Source organism: Lynx canadensis, chromosome D3 (genome assembly GCF_007474595.2).
Source record: "Lynx canadensis isolate LIC74 chromosome D3, mLynCan4.pri.v2, whole genome shotgun sequence".
Classification (NCBI taxonomy): Eukaryota; Metazoa; Chordata; class Mammalia; order Carnivora; family Felidae; genus Lynx; species Lynx canadensis.
In genome coordinates, this window is record NC_044314.2 from 61740246 (window position 1) to 61763728 (window position 23483).

Here is a 23483-nt window from a genome sequence, read left to right on the forward strand (position 1 = left end):
GAAAAGAACACGTTTTACCTGGTTTCAAATTATCAAGACATATTTATTTTTAAGTACCAAAAGCCCCTTCCCAGCTCTTTGTCAGGTTTCTTTTGATCACAGACAGACATTAAATTCAGATTTAACAGCTTGGCCTGCTGGAGAGAAAATTACACTTAGCTAAAAATCTGATTCCATAATGAGCACAGAAGCACAAAAGTCTGTGAAAACAATATATTCCTGCTTGTGGCGTCTGTACTTTTATTTTAAGTGCATAGCTTTATAGTATATAGGAGTCTGAGGCCCACTTCGTAGGGGGACAGAAGCAAGCCCAGTGTTTGTGCACACATAATCCCAGGTGCCGGCTCCATCTTGGGGAAGGACAGACAGCATAGTGCATGCAAGTGAGACTTTAATAGCTTTTACATATTGTACAGACACGATCTTTGGTTATACATATATTTGATAAAATGAGAAAACAGACTTGTTGTAGAGTACACGTTCCATTGTTATAGCATGAGAATAGTACAGTCAACTATTTATCCTTGCAGGAGTTCGCATCCGTGATTTACAGTTCCTGTGATGGGTGTAAAGACCGCCACCCCCTTTGTCCCCTTCTCACATGAGCACTACCCAGAGTTCAGTTTTCCTGCCTTTGTTATTTGTGACGAAATGCAAAAGCGTCTCCTGCGCTTTACGTTGTCTTAAGTTTTCTGAGCAAGTTCCAACCAAAGAGAAGAGGCGAGGCTAGGAGCTTAAAGTGAGCTAACGTGAGGACCGCAAGGAACCCAACTGCTACACAGTATGTGGCCAGAACGGTGTTCTCATAGGGGAGGTAGCACTTGGCAAGGGCGTACTCTGTGGGGGTCAACATGCCCTGGAAAGGAAATGAGAATAGTGATGCTGCAGTCAGAGCCCTGCCGCAGCACCAACACACCAGTCTTAGACAAAACAGGAGACACAGCCTTCTTGGTCCCCTCAGGTGAGGCCAGGAAGTGGCTCTCCTCCCCTGAGACTGCGGGGCACAGCTTCCACGAGCCAGCCACCCACCCCAAGCACTGATCGGAGACACAACGTGGAGGCTCCCAGTGTGCCGAGTGGAGCTGACCTCTCCGTTGAAACCAGTCCCCGGCACAATGGGTTCCTCTAAAGTGCAGTGGGCATACGTGCCAGAGATACAAGAGGCATATGTAAGAGGCCATATGTAAGTGGCCATTGAGAAATGGGGAGTGACTACAAGGCCATTTCTCATGGCGCTCGATGCTAAAGTAAGCAACCTGTTACCCAGAAATGCATGTGCCGGGGGCACCTCAATGGGTTTTTCTGAAGACATGTTTGCTGTGTGGAACGACACTGGGGAATGGTTTCGTTTACTCTGAATCTGAAAACATGAGGGTTTCCCCACCTTTTCATGAAGTAAAAGTACCTGACATAAAAGCATTATGACCTGGGTGAAATAAACACCAGGTGGCCACTAACTGAAACATCTTGAGCTAACTTACAAAAGCCATAGCCTTTTTCTGCCAGAGCAAATGGGCACGTTTGGAACCTAAGACAAGATGATGGAGTATGGCTAATGAAGACATGATCCTGTTTCCTTAGAAAATTAAAAACGCAGAGGCTCAGACCTGAGAACAGTGCCGTCCCTGGAATCACTCTGTAAGATGCCCCCCACCCCGCCCCCTACAGGAGCAATGCCATGTTTATTTGTCCCCAGGGAGGTGTTTAGACAGGGGTCAGTGTATCAAACTAAGTGCGCGTGTGGAGCAGGGGAAGTTTGTATTTACAGCTTTTGTATGTGTTTACGGATCGCAGCAATTAAATAGTTGATTACTGTGTTGATGTCAATACTTATATGAAAGCTTTCAGATGAAAATAAACGTCCACATTACCATGATGAAACTGGGGTTGTTTCTGTTCCTCCAACTGAAAGACGGCACGCTGATCTCCATGGTCCCCGCCCCGTGGAGCACCTCGCAGGCACTGTGCGTGTGGCCGCTCAGGACCAGCCGCGGCCGGAGCCACCAGAGCAGCTACCGCACCCGGGGGACAGCGATAGCTGGTTAGTGCTCTGACAGAGCCCCATCGGGGCCCGTATTCAGTAACATAAATATAAAATCCCTACTTGGTAGAGTGCTTCATTTTTTTCTTAAAATCCTATCAAAAGTAAGTTCGAGCTTTTAGGGAAAATCTATCCTTCTCATCGCAGATTTTATATTTTTATAAATATTTTTGTAGATGTATTTTATAAATATATTTGTATCTTATCACATAGTACAGCATATCATACATTACACAAATATGTATTTATATGATATAAATATTTACATTATGTTTTATTTATAAAATAACAAAAATATTTTCATATACTGATATATCATAATTATAATTTAAGTATTATACAATACATATTTGTGTAATATATAAATACATATTTGTATTATATAAATACATACAAGTCAGCACATCCTAAGCCCCCAAAGTTAACTCTAAGTTCCATTCACATTTCCAAATACCTTTAAATTGGTGGAAAAAACTTCGAATAAAGTTTTTTAAAGCTGAGGATGTTCATTAACTTGATACTAGGCAGTTGAAGTACCGGGGGTGGGGTACGGGAGGGACAAAAGGGTGATAGGAAAAGCTGATGTTGCCAAAGCCCTGCCCTCCGCCCTCAGGTGGCTAACTGTGACAGCCATCTGTCTGTCTGTTGGGGGGCATCGGAGTCCACAGCAAACCTTTTGTGAGGCCTCCCGGGAAAGTGCATCGTATCTCTCCTTAAAGGGGATGTCCCGCTCTTCCAGAGGTGCGGCGTCGTCCCCGGAACAATTAGCATCGCTTCTCCGGTAAAGGGGGAAATGCTGCCAGGATTTCGAGACGGTCAGATGTGACCAGGAGGCCCTGGTTGGTCCACCAGATATGCAGAGCCACCTTCTCCCCGCTCACCTGCAGAAGGACCGGGGCTGACGCCGGCAGCGGCTGCTCATCTGTGCACCTGCTGGAGTGATGTTCCTGCTGGGGAGGAATCAGTTAACCCGGCAACCCCAGCAGGAAGGGAAGAGGGAACTGAGAGGTGGACAAAACACAAAGTGCAGCAACCACACCGCAGAAGATGCCAGAACAGAAGCACCTGTGCATTCAGATGCTCTCCTACCTCTCGGGAGCAATTCAGTTTGTGAGAAATTTCGATAATTTCAGCTTCTGCTTCGGAGCAAAGGTTGCAGCCGTCCCCTTCCAGGGCAACACTGTTGACCATCACAAAACTGAGACAGAGGGAGGAGGCAGAGAGTCAGGGCCACTGGGCTTCCCGTGTACTGTCTTCTCACAATGCTGTTCCCGTGAAGCAAAAGGAAAGCACCCATAGTGTGAAGAAACATGCCCCAGAACAGCTTTAAATCTCCACTCGACTAATCTATGTTTTTAGGTACGAGTCAAGAAAACAAAACAGCAGTATACTGGGAGTGGAGTCTAAGACATCATAAGAAGATTTTTAACCTTGAACTTTCAGAAATCCCAGATTACAGAAGCTCTCAGGTCAGACTACCACTGAGCCTCGCATCTGACCACGTGAAAAGACAGGGATATAATAGCACACCCATGCCACTGACTTGTGGTAAGGACGGAATGAAATACTACCATCAAGCCTGCCATTAGGAAGTACTTGGTAAATGTTAGATACTGTTATTATTACATAAAGCAAACCACAGGCAACATTTGCTAACATCTGCACACTCAGAAAACAAGGCAGGGTGGGAGGGGGTTTGCAGGTCACAGCTAACTGGTATGGATAATCCCAAATTAGGATGATGATAAAGTCAGTTTTGGTTGCCCTTTACAACCACTTTACCTTAATTATATTTTTATAGACTCCCATTAAATATGCTTTCATCTCCTACACGTATCAACTGGGCGTGAAGAAGGCACCTGTCAGTAAAGATTGCTTGAAATTTAAAGAATTTTAGTGAGAAGGAGCTAACTAAACGATCTGAAATATGGTCAGTGCACTTCAAGTTTCCTAAACTCTACTCCCTAGGGAAAAAGAACTACAACTATGTCAAGTCTTCATATGACTCAGGAAAGGACGCTACTAGAAACTTAGTCCTATGGGCAAAGGGAGGGAAAGAGCGAGCATTTGTAGAGAACCCCCGACCTGGTCTCTGGGAGTGTCACAGATCATCTCTTGAGATGGGCCCAGTGAGCTATCATGGCCAAAGTCACGAGTGCTGGAAACCCATGGGGGCCATGACCTAAAGAGGAAGAGCCTTCCTCTCCCACCTTTTCTCTCTCCACTAGGTCTGCAACTAGAACACCATGTATGGTCTCGTCCACTGTGCTGCAAACATACACACGGACTCGACAGGGTCCAGACACAGCACGAAAATGGCCACGCAGAAGGAGAGCAGGTGCTCATTTGTGGTCAGACAAAAGGGCTGGGACACTTTGGTCCACAGATCAAGGCTGACGGGCGTGGGGGTGGGGCACACAGCTACACAGCCCAGTGGACACACCTGCACCCAATCCTGGGATAGCATGATGTCAATAGTATCCTTTATAAAGGGAAACAAGTACATTTTGAACAAATGAAATATACTCCTCTACAAAGTGGCCTGATGGAATCTCTATCACCCAGAGACACCGCACACAGGAAGACGCTGCCCTCAGTGGCTAGGCAAAGTCAGAGACTGGCTGGTCCACCGGGCTGGTGACTCTGACAGTGACCGTCAGGCAGGATGAGGCCTGTGGTGCCTTCATCAGAAACCGTAAACCACGCCACACAGAGCCCGGTGTGGCAGGCGAAGACAGTTCCCTTAAAAAATTAAGTTTCCAAGGACTGAAGGGCTCCTTAAGAATTCACAAATAGGGGTGCCTGGGTGGCTCAGTTGGTTAAGTGTCAGACTTTGGCTCAGGTCATGATCTCACAGTTCATGAGTTCAAGCCCCACATCAGGTTCTGTGCTGACAGCTCAGAGCCTGGGAGCCTGCTTCAGATACTGTGTCTCCCTCTCTCTCTCCGCCCCTCCCCTACTCATGCTCTGTATCTGTCTGTCTCTCAAAAATAAATGAGCGTTAAAAATTTTTTTTTAATTCATAAATAATACTCACTTAATTCCTTTCCAAGAAAACAGCCTTTCAGGGTTGAAAACTTTCTCAAATCGTTTTATTTTGTATGTGCTCATCCTATGTTCAATTGTAAAAAGAAACATTTTTCAGAGCAAGCCATCTTAGGACCTCTTCAGACTTAGCATAAACACAAGAAATAACTCAGGATTTGAGTGCCAGACTAGCTTTTTGAGGTGAGAGCTCCAGCTGGCCCAGGCTATCAGGTGCAAATCTCAGCTCCACCACTGACTGACTGTAAAGACTGGGGCAAGTGACTTAGTCCCCAGAGCCTCAGTTTCCTCACCAGCACAATGGTTAAAATAGCAGGACCATCAGAAAGATTAAATGAGTTACTATAAGGAAGTAAAGCGCTTAAAACAGGCTGGCACATCATAAGCACTATATAAATGCCATTTACAAAAGTGTAAATGGTCTTGTTTTCTGAGTCCCAAAGAAAACAATTGGTCATTAAACGTAAGTTTCAAGTCAGAATCCCCCAAGGGCACATACAAATCATTTATTCAACAGAGATTTGTTAAGGGTATACAAGTGCCAAGACAAAAATCTTTGCCCTGTGGAGTTTATGCTCCTGGGCTTACATCATTCAAGGGCAACAAATGTCCCCCACACAGCATAAGTAAGGCTTTCACCAGAATGGTAGGTTTAAAGTTATAGTTAAGGAGAGCCCTCAGGATGCAATGCTTCACTGAACTACTTACTGATAGTGGAAGCCAATGTCATGGTTGCCAGCAACCACCTTCAGCAGCACATGACGTGGGTGTCTGAATATTTTCTGAAACCGCTCCACATCATCTGCCCAGGCCTGTGGGAAAAACAGGTCACTGCTGAGAGCTACAGAAACCTCTCTTCCCTGTGGCTAAAAAATATGCTCCTTATTCTGATAAGTTAATTACCCTGTCCAAATCAGATGCTCATAGAGCTAATGTAGAACTTAGAATTTCCAATTCTATGTCATACTTCTTTTTCTAAGACTTAATATTTTATTTAATCTGATGCCAACTTTTAATTAAGTGATACTCCCCCAGGGGCACCTGGATGGCTCAGTCGGTTAAGCGTCTGACTTCGGCTCAGGTCATGATCTCATGGTTCGTGAGTTCAAGCCCCACGTCAGGCTCTGTGCTGACAGCTCAGACCTTCAGATTCTGTGTCTCCCTCTCACTCTCTGCCTCTCCCCCACTCACATTCTGTCTTTCTCTCTCTCTCAAAAATAAGTAAACATTGAAAAAAATTTAAATGATATTCCCCCATATTAAAACATTAGATGGCAATCCTCAAAATATTTGATTCATACATCCATTGTTTTAAGATCCCCTGAAAAGATCCCCCGAAGCCCAACCATGGAGTCCAGGCTGATAATCACTCCAGATCTGGACACATTGTAAGAAGAGGCTCTTAGGAAATGCCAAGCAAATTCGTATGTCTCAACCAATACAAGGATGAGTACATCCCTCATCTTAGCACTTCCCCATGGTTACAACTGTGGGAATGAGAATGGATGGGATGTGGGGGAAAGACAAAATCCAACAAATATTTCAAGATTCTGCTGACATTTGCTTTAACTATTAAAGCTTGAGAATTAGATTTGTATCATTCTGACTTTTATTAAGCCTAAAAACATCACTTGGACAAACACTAGGAAGACAATACTTAGTTGAATAGTAATTAACTTTATCCTAAAAGTTTTAAATAAGGTCCACACTAGAGAAATATGCTGGATAGAGAGTCCTTCAATACATTTACAAAGACTTCACTTTAACATATAACATTTAAAGGTAGAATAACATAGGGGCGCCTAGGTGGCTCAGTCAGTTGAGCATCTGACTTGATTTGGGCTCAGGTCATGATCCCAGGGTCATGGGATTGAGCCCCACATTGGGCTCTGAGCTAATAGCACAGAGCCTGCTTGGGATTCTCTTTCTTCGGCTCTCTCTCTGCCCCTTCCCCTTCCCCACTCACTCTCTCAAAGTAAACATTTTTTAAAGAACACTAAAAAATAAAAATAAAGTTAGAATAACAAAGTTAGAAAAACATAAAAACATAAAATGCTGCCCTTAATTTTCAAAATTAAGCAAAAGTAACATGTACATCCAACCTCATTTTATAACTAGTTATTTGTCGCATATCCAACATGCAAAAGCAACATGTATATCCAGCCTCATTTTATAACTAGTTATTTGTTGCATATAGTATTTCCATTATCTTATATCTAATTACAGACTAGATTATAACGAACAAGGCAACCTTATAAATAGTGGGTTTCTATCAGATCTGGACCAAGACCTTCCTTGTATGCCTTTTGGGTTATCCTGGGAAATGCCAATGGATTTTTTAAAAATATCCCACCCCCCAAAATCCCTTCTAAAAACCATTTGTGACTAAACATTTTCAACTAAGCAGCAAAACAGCTTTTTTCTTTTTTTCCGTTAATTCCAGGAATATAATAAGCCAAATATTTTGACAGCTAGGGTGAGAACAGCCTTTCTCTTTGGTGATGGAAAGGCTTATGCCACCTCACCACCCAGATGGAGACCCCTACAGGCACAGTAGCCTCACAACAGGCCCCTAAGGCCCCTTCTGCACCTCTCCCTCAGAAGAAAGAAAAAGGAGAGTAGCAAGTAACTTTTATAGCACAGTTCTCATAATTTCGTGGTTAAATAAAAGAGCATTAAGTCAAATTATATTTCCATATGCATTCTGTAATTCTGCTGAAAAGCAACTTTGCACCCACCTTGCCTCTTTTTCCCTTTCTGAGAGGATCATGGGAATACACATTCCAACAAAGTAAGGTCTGACTAAACTACCTATTTCCTACATAAACAAATACCATTGATATTTGAACAAGAAGAGTTTGAACTGTGTGGGTCGACCTATATGTGGATATAGACAGGACCATACTCTCTCTATATAATATATATATGTGTATATATATAATATATAATATATCTATATATATAGATATAAAGACAGGACCATACTATAAATGTATTTTCTCTTCCTTAAGATTTTCTTCATAACATTTTCTTCTCTTAGCTTACTTTATTGAGAGAATACAGTATAGAATACATGTAATATAAAAAAATATGTGCTAATTATGTTAACAGTAAGGCTTCCGGTCAATAGTGGGCTATTAGTAGTTAAGTTTGAGGAGAAGCAAAACTTACCCACAGATATTTGACTACACAAGGTCAGCACCCCTAACCTGGCATTGTTCAAGGTTCAACTGTCTAAGATTAGCTTAACTCAAGGTACAGATCCTAATGACCTTCAAGATAGACGATACATTTTTAATATTGGTAGTAAGCAAAACTTTCAACTCTCACTGATACCGCTTCATGGATTTTCTGGGCTGCCTGTGCTGCACCCTGAAAGCAGGATGGGATGAGGGTGCCCGGATCATAGGGTCCTACCTGGGGGGAGCTCCACTTCCCTTCATCAAAGATGTCCCCTAGGATGAAGACGACTTCTGGCTGCAACAACCACAGAGCTGTCTGGAAGGCTCTCTCCATTTGCCACTCCCTTGAGGCCAACAGGAAAAAGCACAGCATCAGTCTGTTTCTTAGGAGAGCCCAGATCTGTCTTATGGGCCATTTAAAAAGTGAGCTGAGGGTCGCCTGCGTGGCTCAGTTGGTTAAACGTCTGACTCCTGATTTTGGCTCAGGTCATGACCTCACAGTTCGTGGGTTCAAGCCTTGCATTGGGCTCTGCGTTGACAGCGTGGTGCCTCCTTGGGATTCTCTCTCCTCTCTCTGCCCCTCCTGCATTTGCGCACACTAGCGCACGCATGCTGTCTCTCTCAAATAAATATTTAAGAATAAAAATTAAAAAAAGGAAACGGAACAGTCCCATTCTCCTTCATGGCCCCATCCCTGCTTCCCATCCATGCTTGGAAGGGTCAGAGTCCATATCTGATTAAATGTGGGGAACAACAGCCCCCAGGGAGTCGGACTGCCCCACCCACACATCTTAAAGGCTGACTTCCCCCTATGTGACACCCACAGATTAGGCCCCACACACACTGTACCCCAGAAGCCATCCCTCATGACAGCCCGAGAGGTCAGGGAGGGCTTAACGCAGCTTCCAAAGATGCCTCGCATAGACTGATTTTGCACCACACCAAGGAGATGATAGCATCTGGCTTAAGTTTCACTTTCTTCTTGAAGGGACCTCAACTTCCTACGTGCCTTCAGAATTGGGAGGAGATAAAGAGAGAATCAGACTAGCTAATACCAAAACTGTAAATCCTAGAGACTTCAGACATCCAAGAAATCATCCCATTGGTAAGACAAGTAAATGAAAAGAGCTGGGGATCTAGAACATGACAGGCACTCCAGCTGCACCCATTAACCACTTGTGTGGCCTTGAAGATGCTGCCTACTCTCTCTGATTTCTATTCTTCATTAGTAAACAGGAATAATAAATCCTATGTCTCTCATAAGACAGTTATGGGATTAAATGAGATAGCATCTGTTGTTTTGGGGTTTGGTTTTTTTTTTCGTGTTTTATTATTTATTTTAGAGAAAGAGAGAGTGCAAGCAGGGGAGAGGCAGAGAGAGAGGGAGACACAGAATCCGAAGCAGGCTCCAGGCTCTGAGTTGTCAGCACAGGACCCGACACAGGACTCAAAGTCACGAACCATGAGATCATGACCTGAGCCAAAGTCAGACACTTAACTGACTGAGCCACCCAGGCGCCCCTACATGAGATAGCATTTGTCAAGTGCCCAGCACAGCACCAACACACAATAGGTGTTCAAACATGTTAGTGCTTCCTTGACCCACCCTCCCCTCTCCCTGACCAACTATGACCTGTGTCCTATTCCTAAGGATTCCAACTCTTCCTGCTTTTTAAGGCATCCTCCTGGCTGTTTTTCCTCTACCCAAGGGGACTGTGACATCCCGGGGCACATAAATAGGGGAAGGTAATTTGGGGTCAGAGAAGACTGGCCAGGCCCCATGTAAACTGCTGCGTGGTGCACCCCTTCACTCAAGATACCTCCCAAAATTCATTTCTCAGTTTTTCTTGATTGAATGTTAGTCACCCTGGAGAAGAAAGCACCTAGAAACAGCAGCAGCAGGAGGGCAGGGAAGAAAGCTCAACTGGTAAAACCCAAATGAAGCTCAAGGAAATCTCACCCTGGCCCTTCTCTATCTCATGCCTCCTTTGGTTTAAAACTCTGAGTAAAGAAGGAAGGCCCCATCCATCTTTCCTTCTTTTGTCTCGCCTTTGTCACTCACCTCTAAGGACATTACACATCTCACCCCCTCCCCACCCCCAACCCCCAAGGTTCATCCATATCCAAAGTGCTCACGGATATTCCTCCTAGTAAAGGTTAAAGACCTGCACAAATGCAGTCATGATGAGGAAAAGGGGGCAGGGTAGTGCGTCACCAAGGACAAGAAGAGAGCTCTGATGCCCTGGGGTAGAAAGCCCCATCAGTCGCCTTTCGGTGGGCATTCTTCACAATGGCCAAAAGTGGAAGTATCCATCAACAGGTGAATGGAGAAACAAAATGTGGTCTACATATACAACGGATATTATGCAACCCTAAAAGGGAAGGAAATCCTGACACATGCACAACATGGATGAACCCTGAAGACATCATACTAAGTGAAATAAGCCAGACACAAAAGGACAAATGCTGTATGACTCCATTTATATGAGGAACCTAGGGTAGACACATCCATAGAGAGAGAAGGTAGAATGGTGGCTGCAGGGGCTGGGGTGGAGGGGGAAGGAGGGGTCAGTATTTCATGAGGACCAAGTTTCAGCCTGGGAAGATGAAAAAGTTCCAGAGACGGCTGGCAGTGATTGTTGCACAACAATATGAATGTACTTGATGTCACTGAAATGTACCCTTAAAATTGTTTACGATGGTAACTTTTATGTTATGTGTACTCTATCACAGTTAAATTTTTTAAAAAGCCTTCTGATGGGAAAGCAGATGGATTATGCTAGGCAGGTCTAAGTGGGAGAGACAGGACCTGATCCTCTCCCCAGGGTGAAAGCCACATATCTGCTCAAGTAGGCTCAAAACTACACACCATTGGGGCACCTGGGTGGCTCAGTCAGTTAAGTGTCTGACTTCAGCTCAGGTCACGATCTCACAATTCATGAGTCTGAGCCCTGCATCAGGCTCTGTGCTGACAGCTTGGAGCTGGGAGTCTGCTTCAGATTCTGTCTCTCCCTCTCTCTCTGTCCCTCCACTGCTCATGCTCTCTTTCTCAAGAATAAACATTAAAAAAATAAAAAATAATTTTAAAAAATAAAATGATAAACTACACACCATTGCCTGCAAGAGAGGACCACCAACCCAGCTCTGTTTCTCCCCCTGCCCAGGAGAAAAGGGAAACCTACCTTGACCGGCCATACCCATGTGCTGGACCTTACTGTGGGCATTTTCCTCATACAGCCCATAAGGTCTCTGTTACTAACAAGGAGGCAGACAGGCTTGGAGGAGCCCTAGTAACCTGTCCAAAGTCACAAGACTCAAACCCAGACCTGCCTTCCAAATCCTGGGTCCTTATAAATAACAGATGCTCAGCAAATGGTATGTTTAAGGAAAAGTCCCATGTCCCATGTGTCTTTCTTTGAGAAGAAAATAACTAATGAGTACCTTGACCTATGGAGAGAGACTCTCTACCAGAAAGATTCAGAATCAGAAAGATTTCTGACTGTAGCTCCTACCTTCGTAATTTGTCTAGCCAATGGCCTCGTATTTCCCCAAGCAAGTGAGTATCAGCCAAAAACATGGCTTTCAGAGTTTCTTGTCCACTGTTGTGGGCTGGAGTTTTCACCTCAGGCCAATCGCATCGAAAGATCACTAAGTAATAGATTAAAAATTCGCAGAATAGAAGCACAGCAAAGACAACGGCTATGAGTTTCGACAGCAAGAAACTCCTCCTCCTTAACAGATAAAGATGCTGCCTTCCAAACCCCAGCCTGATCAGGGCCATCTCTCCTGCCCAGGAATTGCCAGCAATCAGGAGTGAAATCCATCAAGAATTCACCAGGGGGGACTGTGGAATCCTGCATAAGGTGCGGCAGGTGTCCAGGGCTTAGCCATGTACCTACAGGGAAAAGAGAAATGATTGGATTACGTTCTGTAATAATGCCACACACACTATCTCATTCTTTTAAGAACTAATGAGTTCCAGAATCCTACCTATATTGCCAAATACATGAAGTGTCCAATACTTGTACAAGAATACTATGTCAGATTATGCTAGAAGAATGATCTTCCCGCTAAAAAAGGTTTTACTACCACTTTGGAAATCATTAAATAACAATCCGTCCAGACAATGTTAAGGTAGGACACATAATAGGGAAAGTCAACAAATATTAAGTAGGAGTAACTTGAATCCCAAAGGGATTCACTGCCCTTCCTGGACCTTACAAATCAACAGGCCAGAAGCCCCCTGCATTGTGTTGCCTCTGGTATGAATTCATCACTTTTCCACACTGCTTTTCCACAAAAGAAGTGAATATTCACAGACAATGTGCTTCAGGGATCTGAGCAATCCATTCCACTCTGGGCTCGGAGGCCGGAGCCTCACAGAGCACACATCTGTCAATGATGCATTAGGACTATATGTTTCACAAACATGGGTTTTCACCTGCAAATCGGCCTTAAAATTCTGGATGGCCTTCTGTCAGAAGACATTTATGTGCCATGGTTTCTCTATGGGAAACTTTAAAATGTTTCTGGATTTTTTGGAATCATAAATGAACTTTGCATCCTATTAAAAAAAAAAGCATTTACTTTTGACACATATGAAGAAAAAGGCTGGTACATGGACGACCTGAAATGGGCTTTAAAAAGTGGCATGTTGGTGGGGAGGTGGGGTGGGGGAGCGGCGCACCTTGGTGGCTCAGTCAGTTAAGCGGCTAACTCTTGATTTCAGCTCAGGTCTTTGTGTCACAGTTGTGAGTTGAACCTCGCAATGGGAGGGGAGTGAAGCCCACTTAAAAAAAAAAAAGTGGAATGCTACTAAAGTTCTTCATCTTATGCTCAAGATGAGGATCTTAGGGGCGCCTAGGTGGCTCAGTCAGTTAAGCATCCAACTTTGGCTCAGGTTATGATCGCACGGTTCATGGGTTCAAGCCCCGTGTCAGGCTCTGTGCTGACAGCTCGGAGCCTGGAGCCTGCTTCGGATCCTGTGCCTCCCGCTCTCTTTGCCCCTCCCTTGTTTGTTCGCTCTCTCTCTCTCTCTAAAATAAATAAATAAACATTTAAAAAAAGAAAAAAAAAAAAAAAGGATGAGGATCTTAAAGGGTAGTGACCTGGTGGCTGCAGAGAACTCAGATATGGGAAAAACTCCAGAAGTCTCAGAGTGGGTGGGGGCTATGAGAGACATTGACCAGATGCTGACTGAGCCAATATATACAGAAAAGCCCTTTCTGGGGAAATGATGTTCTAAGATGAATGCAGGAACCTTCATATGGTTGACAGACAAGGGGTCACGAACAGTCTCATTCCTGGAGGGTCTACAACAATGTCTGCAAAATTCCGTTTCCAGAGCTGTTCATGTTTGCATGTAAGCCCGAGTCCCTATAAAAGGCCCTTGCTTACTGCACAGCGGCATTCTATATTAAGATACAGGACTTTTTAAAAATCTTATCTACAGGGTAAGATTAAAGAAAACTAAGTGGGAGTAAACATAAAAATTACCTAAAGAAAAATAAATGGGGGTAAACATGTATTTTGAGCCATTACCAAAGGTTCAAAACATAACCCCAGAATTGAAAGTGCCTTCAGAAACTGAAAGATGATGGATACACTTCACGCTTCTCCAAATGGAGCTGTGACAATGGTCTGCTGGACTACGAAGCCCTCACGCCCATCTATGGCTTTTCAGAAAAGAAGAAATGAGAGGATAGGAGGGGAATGAATGGCTCTGTGCCCAAGCCTTCACTTTCTTCCACCTGCTCTCGAGTGGCATTCTTACTGGGAAGTATTTGATTAAAGAGGGAACAGGACTCGAATGCCAGATTTTAAATGCATCCTTTCAGACAGAGAGGTCAAAAGCAGCTGTGCATGTAACCTGGGCTCAAATGCTCTTCCTGGAACTCTACTCAGAACATCCATAGTATCTTTGTCAAGCGGGTCCGACCACCATGACCATGTGCCATACGTTGTCCTTGTACTTAGAACCTCCTCGCCCCCTCTGTTTTCTCTAAGGTTGAACCCCTGTGCCACATAACTAAAATCACCGTACTTTATCTTCTAACTGGGGACTCCTCTGAGAGTGAAAGGTGGCACTAACAATAATAAAAAAACAGGGCAGTTCTGGGCAACTCGGGGGGTGCAGCCACCCCATAAGGCTCCAGCCCATAAGGCTGGTGCTTAATCTGATGCAGGTGAGGAGAAAGCAAGGACTCCTGCTGTCATCCACTTATCAGCAGTCAAACTCCAGAAGGAGGTGCAATTGCTGCCAGTAACAACTAAGGGTACGGATTTTGTTTGGGTGATGCTCATAAGAGAGAGACAAAGACTCTAAGGAACAATGAATGTATTTCTTAATACCATCCAATTTCCTTTGTTTTGATTCAGTCAAATATGTCTGAAGCAACCATTTGGTCTTAATGTCTCATTTTCTTTCAAAAGGTGGAAGGATCTCCTGAAATCCTAAAAACAGCAGCTGAAACTTCCTAAAACTTTAATGTCTCCTCACGCCGCAGAGGACAAGCTGAGAGGAAGGAATGCCAGCCTTCTGGAGTTAGCCTCAGAATTCTCTTAACATGCAAAGCTTTGCTCTTTATAGGCTCCAAGTTCCCGAGGTAAAAACCAGAATGACAACTTTCTAATTGCTTCTCTACACCCACCTCCTTTCATGAGAGAAGCTGTTTTCGGTGGTGATAGCTAAGATCCAGGAACACAGCAAGGGAAGATGGATGGCCTGGAGCACGGCAGGCCCACCCTGCCCTCCAAGTGCAGCAGAGACGGGGGGGGGGGGGGGGGGGGCAGGAGCCGAGGGGACACAAAGCTGCAGTCTGTCAGCTTCCCTGGACCAAGGGAGCAGAACGGGACACACAGAGACAAGCCACGGGTTTGCACTCACAGGTGGCGCTGGCTCTCCCCGACCCGGTTCCCAGGTTCCCATTGGATCCTGCTGAGGCTCAGCCTGGCCCCTGCCTCCAGGCTGACTGCAGCAAAGGCAGGGAACAATTCCTCAGCTTAAGGAAGGCCACGTGGCAACAAAAGGTTGGGGGAGCCCCTGCCCTTCCCTCAAGCGTCTGTGTTCTTTTTTCCACAAAGAAATAAAAGATATTCCACACAGAGCCATTCAGCCAGAGGACTCAGAATGAAGGGAGGGAGGGAGGGAAGGAGGAAGGGAGGAAAGGAAGGAGAGAGGGAGGGAAGGCGAGAGGGAGGGTAGGAGGGAAAAAAAAAGGAAAGGCAAAGAGGGAGAGCAAGCTAGCTGGTACTGTTCCATACTTTCTTGAGAAAACCCTAACACCGTGTCAATCAGCTCTCCAGTATAGTGTGATCATTTTTAAGAAATAGAACTCCTCACCAGAGTGAAAACCATTATTTGACAACCTCTGACACCAAATCCTTAAAGCAAAAATTCCTTTTGCTCAAATCTTGGGAAACTACTTCTCCTTCTCTATCCAAACTCATCGTGTGACTCATCAAAGTAGTATCTCCAATGTGGTCTTCAATGTTATGGTCAAAGCATATCCCCTTTTACCTCCTGAAATGAAGACAGTAATTTTTAGGGCTGATGGGGTGGGGAAAGGATCCAATCTCTCCCTAGAACTGACACAGCAAGGCCCCCATGCCAGGTGCACATTACGTAATGAGATGCCACTCCTACCTTATGGCTGCTTCCAGATGGGTATAAAGTGACCTCCCCCTTGGGTTCAAGCCAACTTGCACTTAAGCCAACCCCAGGGACGGCGCTGCGTCCTCGTTTTCTGATGCAGCTGACCTGTGAAAAAAAGCATGCTGACCACCAGCCATTGGGAGCAAAGGACACTCCACCCCTGGAGCAGACATGGGACAACTGAGCCTACCTTTCTTGGTAGGAAACAGGAAAACTGAAGAGCTCTATAGGGAATCAGCAGCCACTTATTCCTCTTCCAGTATTTTCTCCTACGTTATGAATACCCACCAGCAGAGAGAGTAGCTACGATGAATTGGACAAAACCCCACCTACTGCTCAGCTCTGCTATCTGTGACCTTGGGCAAGCCACTTACCCTTTCTGAGCCTCATCATGGGGGTCACAGCACTTGCCTCCATTGATGTCATGGAGATTGACAGAAATAATGTTCACAAAAATTTTTTTAAATGAAGCAGGTATATCAGGATTAGACTAGACAGTAAACCTTACAATCTGATGAATTTCAACAGGCTCAAGGCAAGGGAACTCAATTCAAATGGCCATAATCAGATTAGGGAGAATGAAGCCCAGTGGAGAATAAAGGCCAGAAATTAGAATCTAGAAGCTGTGGCCATCTTCGGCTGTCTTCCCCACTCATTTACTGAGTTGGACTTTCTAATGCTTGACATCCAAAATCCCCATACCCTTCCCTTACTAGAAGTAAACTTGTAATTTTATCTCAACCATAATATGTAGGCCAATGATTTAAAATCTCCACAGCCACACAGCCTGAATAACTAAATGCTACTATATCTTCCACATTCAGGCTTTTACAGGCTAACGGAGAGAAACTGTGTTCTTTCTAAGACAAAATGGAAGGAGGGTCTGGTCCTTTATCAGAACACTGTGGAGTGCTCCACCCAGGCCCAGATATGGCCAGCTCTTCCTGCCTCCTCAGTGAATACATGGGGGGAAAAGATGTTTATCCATCTTATATCACTAGGTGTAAAACTAAGCTATGAGGGGTTTCAATAAAGATGATATTCTCTGCGTGTTAAGTGCTTGTGGTTAAGTGATGAAGAATTCTGTCCATATGAGACGCTTTCCTTTGCATGTAGCAGATTTGGGTTCAAAACGCAAAATTACTGAAATGTTCGTGTTTTCACCCCCCAAGGTCAATTTGTCAGTTTTATTAAACTCGGTGAATGATATCCCAGAGGGAAAACTATACAGGCCTCCCAACAATATTCAGTCTGGCTGGGATCAAAAGGCAGATGCACTCCCCTCAGGACCCTTCCCGACTTGTCTCTAAGAGAGCTACACTTGATATTAAAGGTCCCAGAGGGCCCTGGTAAAAACTAAAGCGCGGAATCTGGAGATTTTGATTTCTACCACCGACACACTCCGTATTCCTGACATCACACACGATGGCATCGGTAACATCTCCCAACCCAGAATTTTTCAAAAAGCCAAAAGAAACCCATCTCTGGTTCATGAAATCAGTTTGGCGGTTTGTGACCAGAGTTTTAAAAAATTAGATAGAAGAAAACAGAATAGAAAAAATTAGCCTGCACTGTACAGAGTCAAGGCAAGGCATCATAAAGTTTATTTCACCAAACTTTTGCTTCCACTTTTCAGTACACGGATCTGTGTGTCCTGATCATGATATAAAATACATTTCTCATTGCACTAGTCACCGTCTTCATATCCCGCCTCTGCCGGTGCCCAGGATAGTGCCTGCAAACAGTAAGTGCTCGATACGCATCCACAGAGTTAACGACCCCCATTTAAGCTTACCGTCTCAAACATTCTAGAATTACAAACATATATTATCACTCTTCTGGTCTTTAAACGCTTCACAGTCTCCAGTCATAGGAACAAGAGAAACAGCTAAAGAAGATGTACCTGTTCCCTCTGGTCAAAGGGCCAAGCAGGAATTTAAAGATGGGCAAAACAGGTGGCCAGAACACATTTTCTCACCAGCCCCTGTGTGGAACTCTTCCAAAGAAAAGTTTGGGTGGCCCTCTGATGGAAGGGAAGTAATCTTCCCTGAGCCTTTTTAGAGAAAAGAGCTTTCTTTCTACAAGGGAAGTACATGACTTTCATGTACTTGCTTGGTAGCTCCTGGGTTCTCTCCTAAGCCCCGGGGATGGCATGATCCAGCAGCTGGGGAAGTCTATATCCCAGTTGTATTATTTCCTAGTATGTGATCTCATGCAAGTTGCTCAAAAACAAGCAAACAACAGCAAAAAAAAACCACAAAAAAACAGAAAAGGATGAGGGGGAGAAACAAGATTGTTATTATAAAAAAAAATAATAATAATAAGCATTGATGAGAATGTGGAGAAATTGCAATGCATGTGTACTGTTGGTAGGAATGTAAAATGGTGCAGCCACTATAAAAAACAGTGTGGTGGTTCCTCAAAAAATTAAAAATGGAACTGCTACATGATCCAACAATTTCACTTCCAGGTAAACATTCAAAAGAAGTGAAAGCAGAGACTCACATATCTGTACACCCATGTACACAGCAGCATTATTCACAACAGTCAAAAGGTGGAAACAACCCAAATGTCTGTCAATTGATCAATGGACAAACAAAATGTGGCACGTGTGTATATATAATGGAATATTCCTCAGTCCTTTAAAAGGAAAGAAATCCTGACACATGCTACAATATGAATGAATCTTGAGGACATGATACTAAGGGAAATGAGCCAGTCACAAAGAGACAAATACTATGTGATTCCATTTATAAGAGGTAACTAGAGTCATCAAATTCATACAAACAGAAAGTAGAATGGGGGTGACCAAGGGGCTGGGAAAAGGGAAAACGGGGAGTTGTTGTTTCATGGGTGTAGATCCCGTTTTGCAAGATGGAAAAGCACTAAAGATTGGACAACAATGTCAACCCTACTGAACTATACACTTAAAAATGGAGTACAGAGAGATTCAGAAGCATCACAAGACAAGCCTCAGACTGGAAGAAATATTTGCAAAACACACTTCTAATAAAGGACTATTATCAAACATATACAAAGAACTCCTAAAACTCAATAAGAAAACAAACAGCCCAGGGGTGCCTGGGTGGCTCAGTCGGTTAGGCGGCCGACTTCGGCTCGGGTCATGATCTCGCGGTCCGTGAGTTCGAGCCCCGCGTCGGGCTCTGTGCTGACAGCTCAGAGCCTGGAGCCTGTTTCAGATTCTGTGTCTCCCTCTCTCTGACCCTCCCCCGTTCATGCTCTGTCTCTCTCTGTCTCAAAAATAAATAAACGTTTAAAAAAAAAAAAAAGAAAAGAAAAGAAAACAAACAGCCCAGTTAGAAAGTGGGCAAAAGTAAGACAATAGATCTTACGCATTCTCATCACACACCACAAACAAAAATAACCATGCAATTGGATGGATGTTTTAGCTGATGGTTGTGTAGACTGTGATAACCACTTCACTATAGGGATGTATCTCAAATCATCACATCATACATTTTAAATATGTACAATTTTACTTGTGAATTATATTTCAATATAGCTGGGGGGGAAAATGAAAAATTAATAATTGAAAATAAATTTAAAATGGGCCGAAGACCTTCAAGGACAGCTCACCAAAGAAGTATGATGGCAAATAAGTATATGAAAAGCTCCACATCATAGGTCATTAAAGAAATGCAATTTAAAACAAGAACAAGATACACACCTATTAGACACACACACAAATTAGAGTCACCAAAATCCAGAACACGGGCCACACCAAATGCTGGCGAGGATGTGGAGTAACAGACCATCTCCTTCATTATTAGTGGGAATACACAAGGGCACAGCTACTTTGGAAGACTGTTCGGCAGTTTCTTACAAAACTAAGTATACTCTCACCCTGTGATCCAGCAATCGTGCTGCTTGTTATCTTACCCAAATGAGTTGAAAACTTACATCCACACAAAAACCTGCACACAAACATTTACAGCAGCTGTTTTCCTAACTGCCAAAACTCTGAAGCAACCAAGATGCCCTTCAATAGGTGAATGGATAAACAAACTGTGGTACATTCACACAATGGAATATTATTCAGTGCGAAAAAGAAATGAACTATCATGCCATGAAAAGGCATGAAGGAACCTTCAATGCATATTACTAACCAAAAGAAGTCAACCTGAAAAGGCTACATACTATATGATTCTTTCTATATGACATTCTGGAAAAGACAAAACTATGGATACCATAAAAGATCAGTGATTGCCAGGGAGCTTAGGGGAAGGAAGGGAGGGATGAACAGGCGGGGAACAGGGGATATTTAGGGCAGTAAAAATACTCTTGGGTATTTTTATACGTGGATATTTAATACGTGGATATAATATCACTATACATTGTTAAAACCCTTAGATGTACATCACCAAGAGCAGACTTAATGTGAACTATGGACTTTGGGTGATTTTGATATGTCAGTGTAGATTCATCAATTGTAACAGATTTATGACTCTGGTGGAGAATGATGATAATGGGGGAGGTTGTGCTATGTGGGGGCAGGGGTATATGGGAACTCTCTACTTTCTGTTCAGTTTTGCTGTGAACCTAAAACTGCTCTTTAAAAAAAAAAAAAGTCTATGAAAAGTTGGCAAGATAGTAAATTTTATGTATATTTTACCACAATTAAATTTTTTTTAATTTAAAGTAATGATATTCTGATACATGATACAGCACGGTGAACCCTGAAGACATTATACTAAGTAAAATAAGCCAGACACAGAATGACAAACACTATATGCTTCCACTTACATAAGGGACTAGAGTAGACAGTTCATAGAGACAAAGTAAAATGGTGGTGGCCAGGGGTCAGGGTGGGTGAGGGGGGAAATGAGCAGTCATTATTTACAGGGTTTCAATTTGGGAAAAAGACAAAGTTCTGGAAATGGATAGTGGTGATGGTTGAAGAATAATGTGAATGTACCAAACGTCACCGAACTGTGCACTTTACAATGGTTAAAATGGTTAAGTTTTATGTTATGCAGGTTTTGCCACAATTTTCTTTAAAAAGGAAGCAGCACACAAACACAAAACACACACACAAGACCCTACAAGCTAACAATGTCCTAGAGCAAAGGCTTCCTTTTTGGATCTAAATCCACTACTTTTATATTTAAATTTTTTAAAATATTTATCTGTTTTTGAGAGAGACCGAGTGCAAGCAGGGGCCGGGCAGAGAGAGAGGGAGACACAGAATCTGAAGCAGGCTCCAGGCTCTGAGCTGCCAGCACAGAGCCGGATGCAGTGCTCAAACCCACAAACCACGAGATCATGACCTGAGCTGAAGTTGGGACCTTAACCGACTGAACCACCCAGGCACCCCATAAAGCCACTACTTTTATATTTAAAAAGAAGTCTTGGGAGCCTGTGTTCAAGGGAATATCACTAAGTCACCTTCTCACCTTTTAAAGGATACAACTGGTAGATGAGACTGGTATGAAGGCCCTAAGTTGGCTTGTGTTCCCCCAAATCAGAGCACCTCTACCTGAAATAAAACAAAATGTGTGTGTTACTGAAGAATCTTTCATTCGTTTAGCTATTTAATTAAAGTGGAAGATGCATCAATTCCCAGAGGGCAGTGACTGCTGCCCTGTGGCACAAGGAGAAGGAAGCTGATTGGCCGTTACAACACAAAAATAACCTGAAAACCACACACTAAACAGAAATGACTGACATGTTATTGTTCTAGAATAGCTCTTTTAAATTATAGCATAAAATATTAAGATTGCTCTATATTATTACAACATTGTTCTATATTGTTCATATTGCAACATTGTTCTACATTGCCCAACACATAAGAATAGTAGCTGCAATCCATAACTGGGAACAAAATATTTTATCCGTTGAGTGACTTTTAACTTCAAAGCTATCATTAAATATCTAAATTCCCTCCACCCAAAAACAACATTAAAACATGTTTAACATGCACTGACCTGTAGTTTTTTTCTCTTACTTGCCCATTATCTTAAGCATATTACCACAGTGTCATCAATGGCTATTTGCATGTTAAATGTTCCATCTTAAATGGTATTTTTTAATAAGACGTATTTTTTTTTTTGTCAGTCTACATAGGTGAACTAGAGAGAGGCCCCTACGATGTAATACAGGGGCCTTAAGTAATCGTGATTCTCCAGCAAAGAATGACTAATTCCCAGAATACCGTTTTTTCAATAGGCTAACTTGCAATGCTAAAAAGGCAAGGAGGTTCCAGTTTGCAGTAACAAGAAATAGCAATTAACCTAGAAGCCTAAATATTATATAACACGGTCATAAGAATTCCTGGAAAATCTTGCTTGCTGTGGGCGGAGAGCAACAAGGGAGGCGGATCAGAAAGCAAAGGCTTCCGGGCAAGCCGGACCCCCATCACTTCACCTGTCCTGGAGCCCGCCGACCATCCCCGCCAGCTTCCAGTTTCCGCGCGGATGGCCCGGCGGGTCCCGGTCGGCCCTGGAACCCCGCCCCGCCGGCCTCGGGCGGGCGGGGAAACGCACAGTCGCCAAGGAGAGGCCCGCCCTAGCCCCGCCCCTGGCACGCCCCCAGCCGCGCCCCCGCCGGGGGCCGGCGTTCTGGAACGCGGGCTCCCGGCACTCTTCGGGCGGTGCGGACTGACCAGCTGGTAGCAGCTCGGCCCTGCGGCTCACGGCGTTCCTAAACAGTCGGTGCAAAGAAGCAAAACCCAACACTTGGTCGCATCTTCCGCAACGACTCGGTCCTTTGCGCCATCCTTAATGTCTTCTAGACTTTTCTCTCCCCGTGAGTCCTTAGTGCTGCAGCTTCCCTGGAACCCCCAGAACAACGTCCGGGAAGGCGAGGGGGGCGCGGCGGCCGCGAAGCCTTTGGCGCACCGAGCGCCCGTGAGGGGAGGCGGGGTGCGCCGTCCGTTGCGGGTCAGGGCGGCCCTGCGGCGGCCCCGGTGCCTCGCTCGTGGGTCAGGGCGGCCCCGGTCTCGTTTCCGGTCTGCACGGCTGCGGCTCGAGGCGGGCTCCGCGCCCCGGGCGCCGGGGAGCTGCCTGCGGCGGGAAGTCGAGCCGCCTGACCCCCGCGCGGCGTCGGTGGGTGGCGCTGTGATTGCTCGCTCCCTCCTCCTGCCCCGCTGGACCGCGCTCCGGAGTCCCACGCTGGGTCTCCCTCACCGTCGTCTTCTCCAGGGCCTGGCAAAGTGCCTTCAGGGAGTGTGCGATGAATAAATGAGGCCATCAGAGCGACTGTTGGGGACTTAGTTTTCATGTTTTTCAAACTAATGTTAATAACAGTATAGCATGGCATGGTCTACTTTTCAAAGGGCCTTCACATCCATTACTTCAAATAATCCTCAGAATAAGCTTGTAAATTAAGAGCAAGAACCATTACCCCACGTTACAAGAAGTAAAACTGAAGCTCGAAGCAATAACACACAGGGTCTCCCAACCAACGAATTCTAGTATATTTTTGCTAACTGAGTATACTTAATGTGCAGAGATATAATAGAAATCGTATAGAAAGCAACCAGCTAAATGCCTGCTATCTGGTAAGTAAGCAGTAAATGGAAACATTATTATTGATTAAGAAT

At 44.3% G+C, this 23483-nt stretch overlaps 1 protein-coding gene across 5 annotated transcripts; it reads right to left on the bottom strand.

Moving 5' to 3' along the window:
- Positions 1–22: 22 nt before the first annotated feature.
- MPPE1 (metallophosphoesterase 1) lies at positions 23–22406 on the bottom strand. 5 transcript variants are annotated; one of them, XM_030335659.1, is made up of 12 exons: positions 22307–22406; positions 21337–21419; positions 15914–16027; positions 11781–12163; positions 8504–8612; positions 5795–5898; positions 5079–5153; positions 3131–3239; positions 2923–2988; positions 2715–2837; positions 1872–2012; positions 23–856 (listed from the first exon to the last, which is right to left on the bottom strand). In XM_030335659.1, exons 4-12 carry the CDS (start codon positions 12047–12049, stop codon positions 674–676), a joined length of 1179 nt encoding a protein of 392 aa, XP_030191519.1. In that variant the 5' UTR covers positions 12050–12163; positions 15914–16027; positions 21337–21419; positions 22307–22406; the 3' UTR covers positions 23–673. The 5 variants fall into 5 exon arrangements, with proteins under 5 accessions (XP_030191519.1, XP_030191516.1, XP_030191517.1 ...); XM_030335656.1 differs by having other exon boundaries at positions 2923–2991; XM_030335657.1 differs by lacking the exon at positions 15914–16027 and having other exon boundaries at positions 2923–2991.
- Between the last annotated feature and the right edge of the window lie 1077 nt (positions 22407–23483).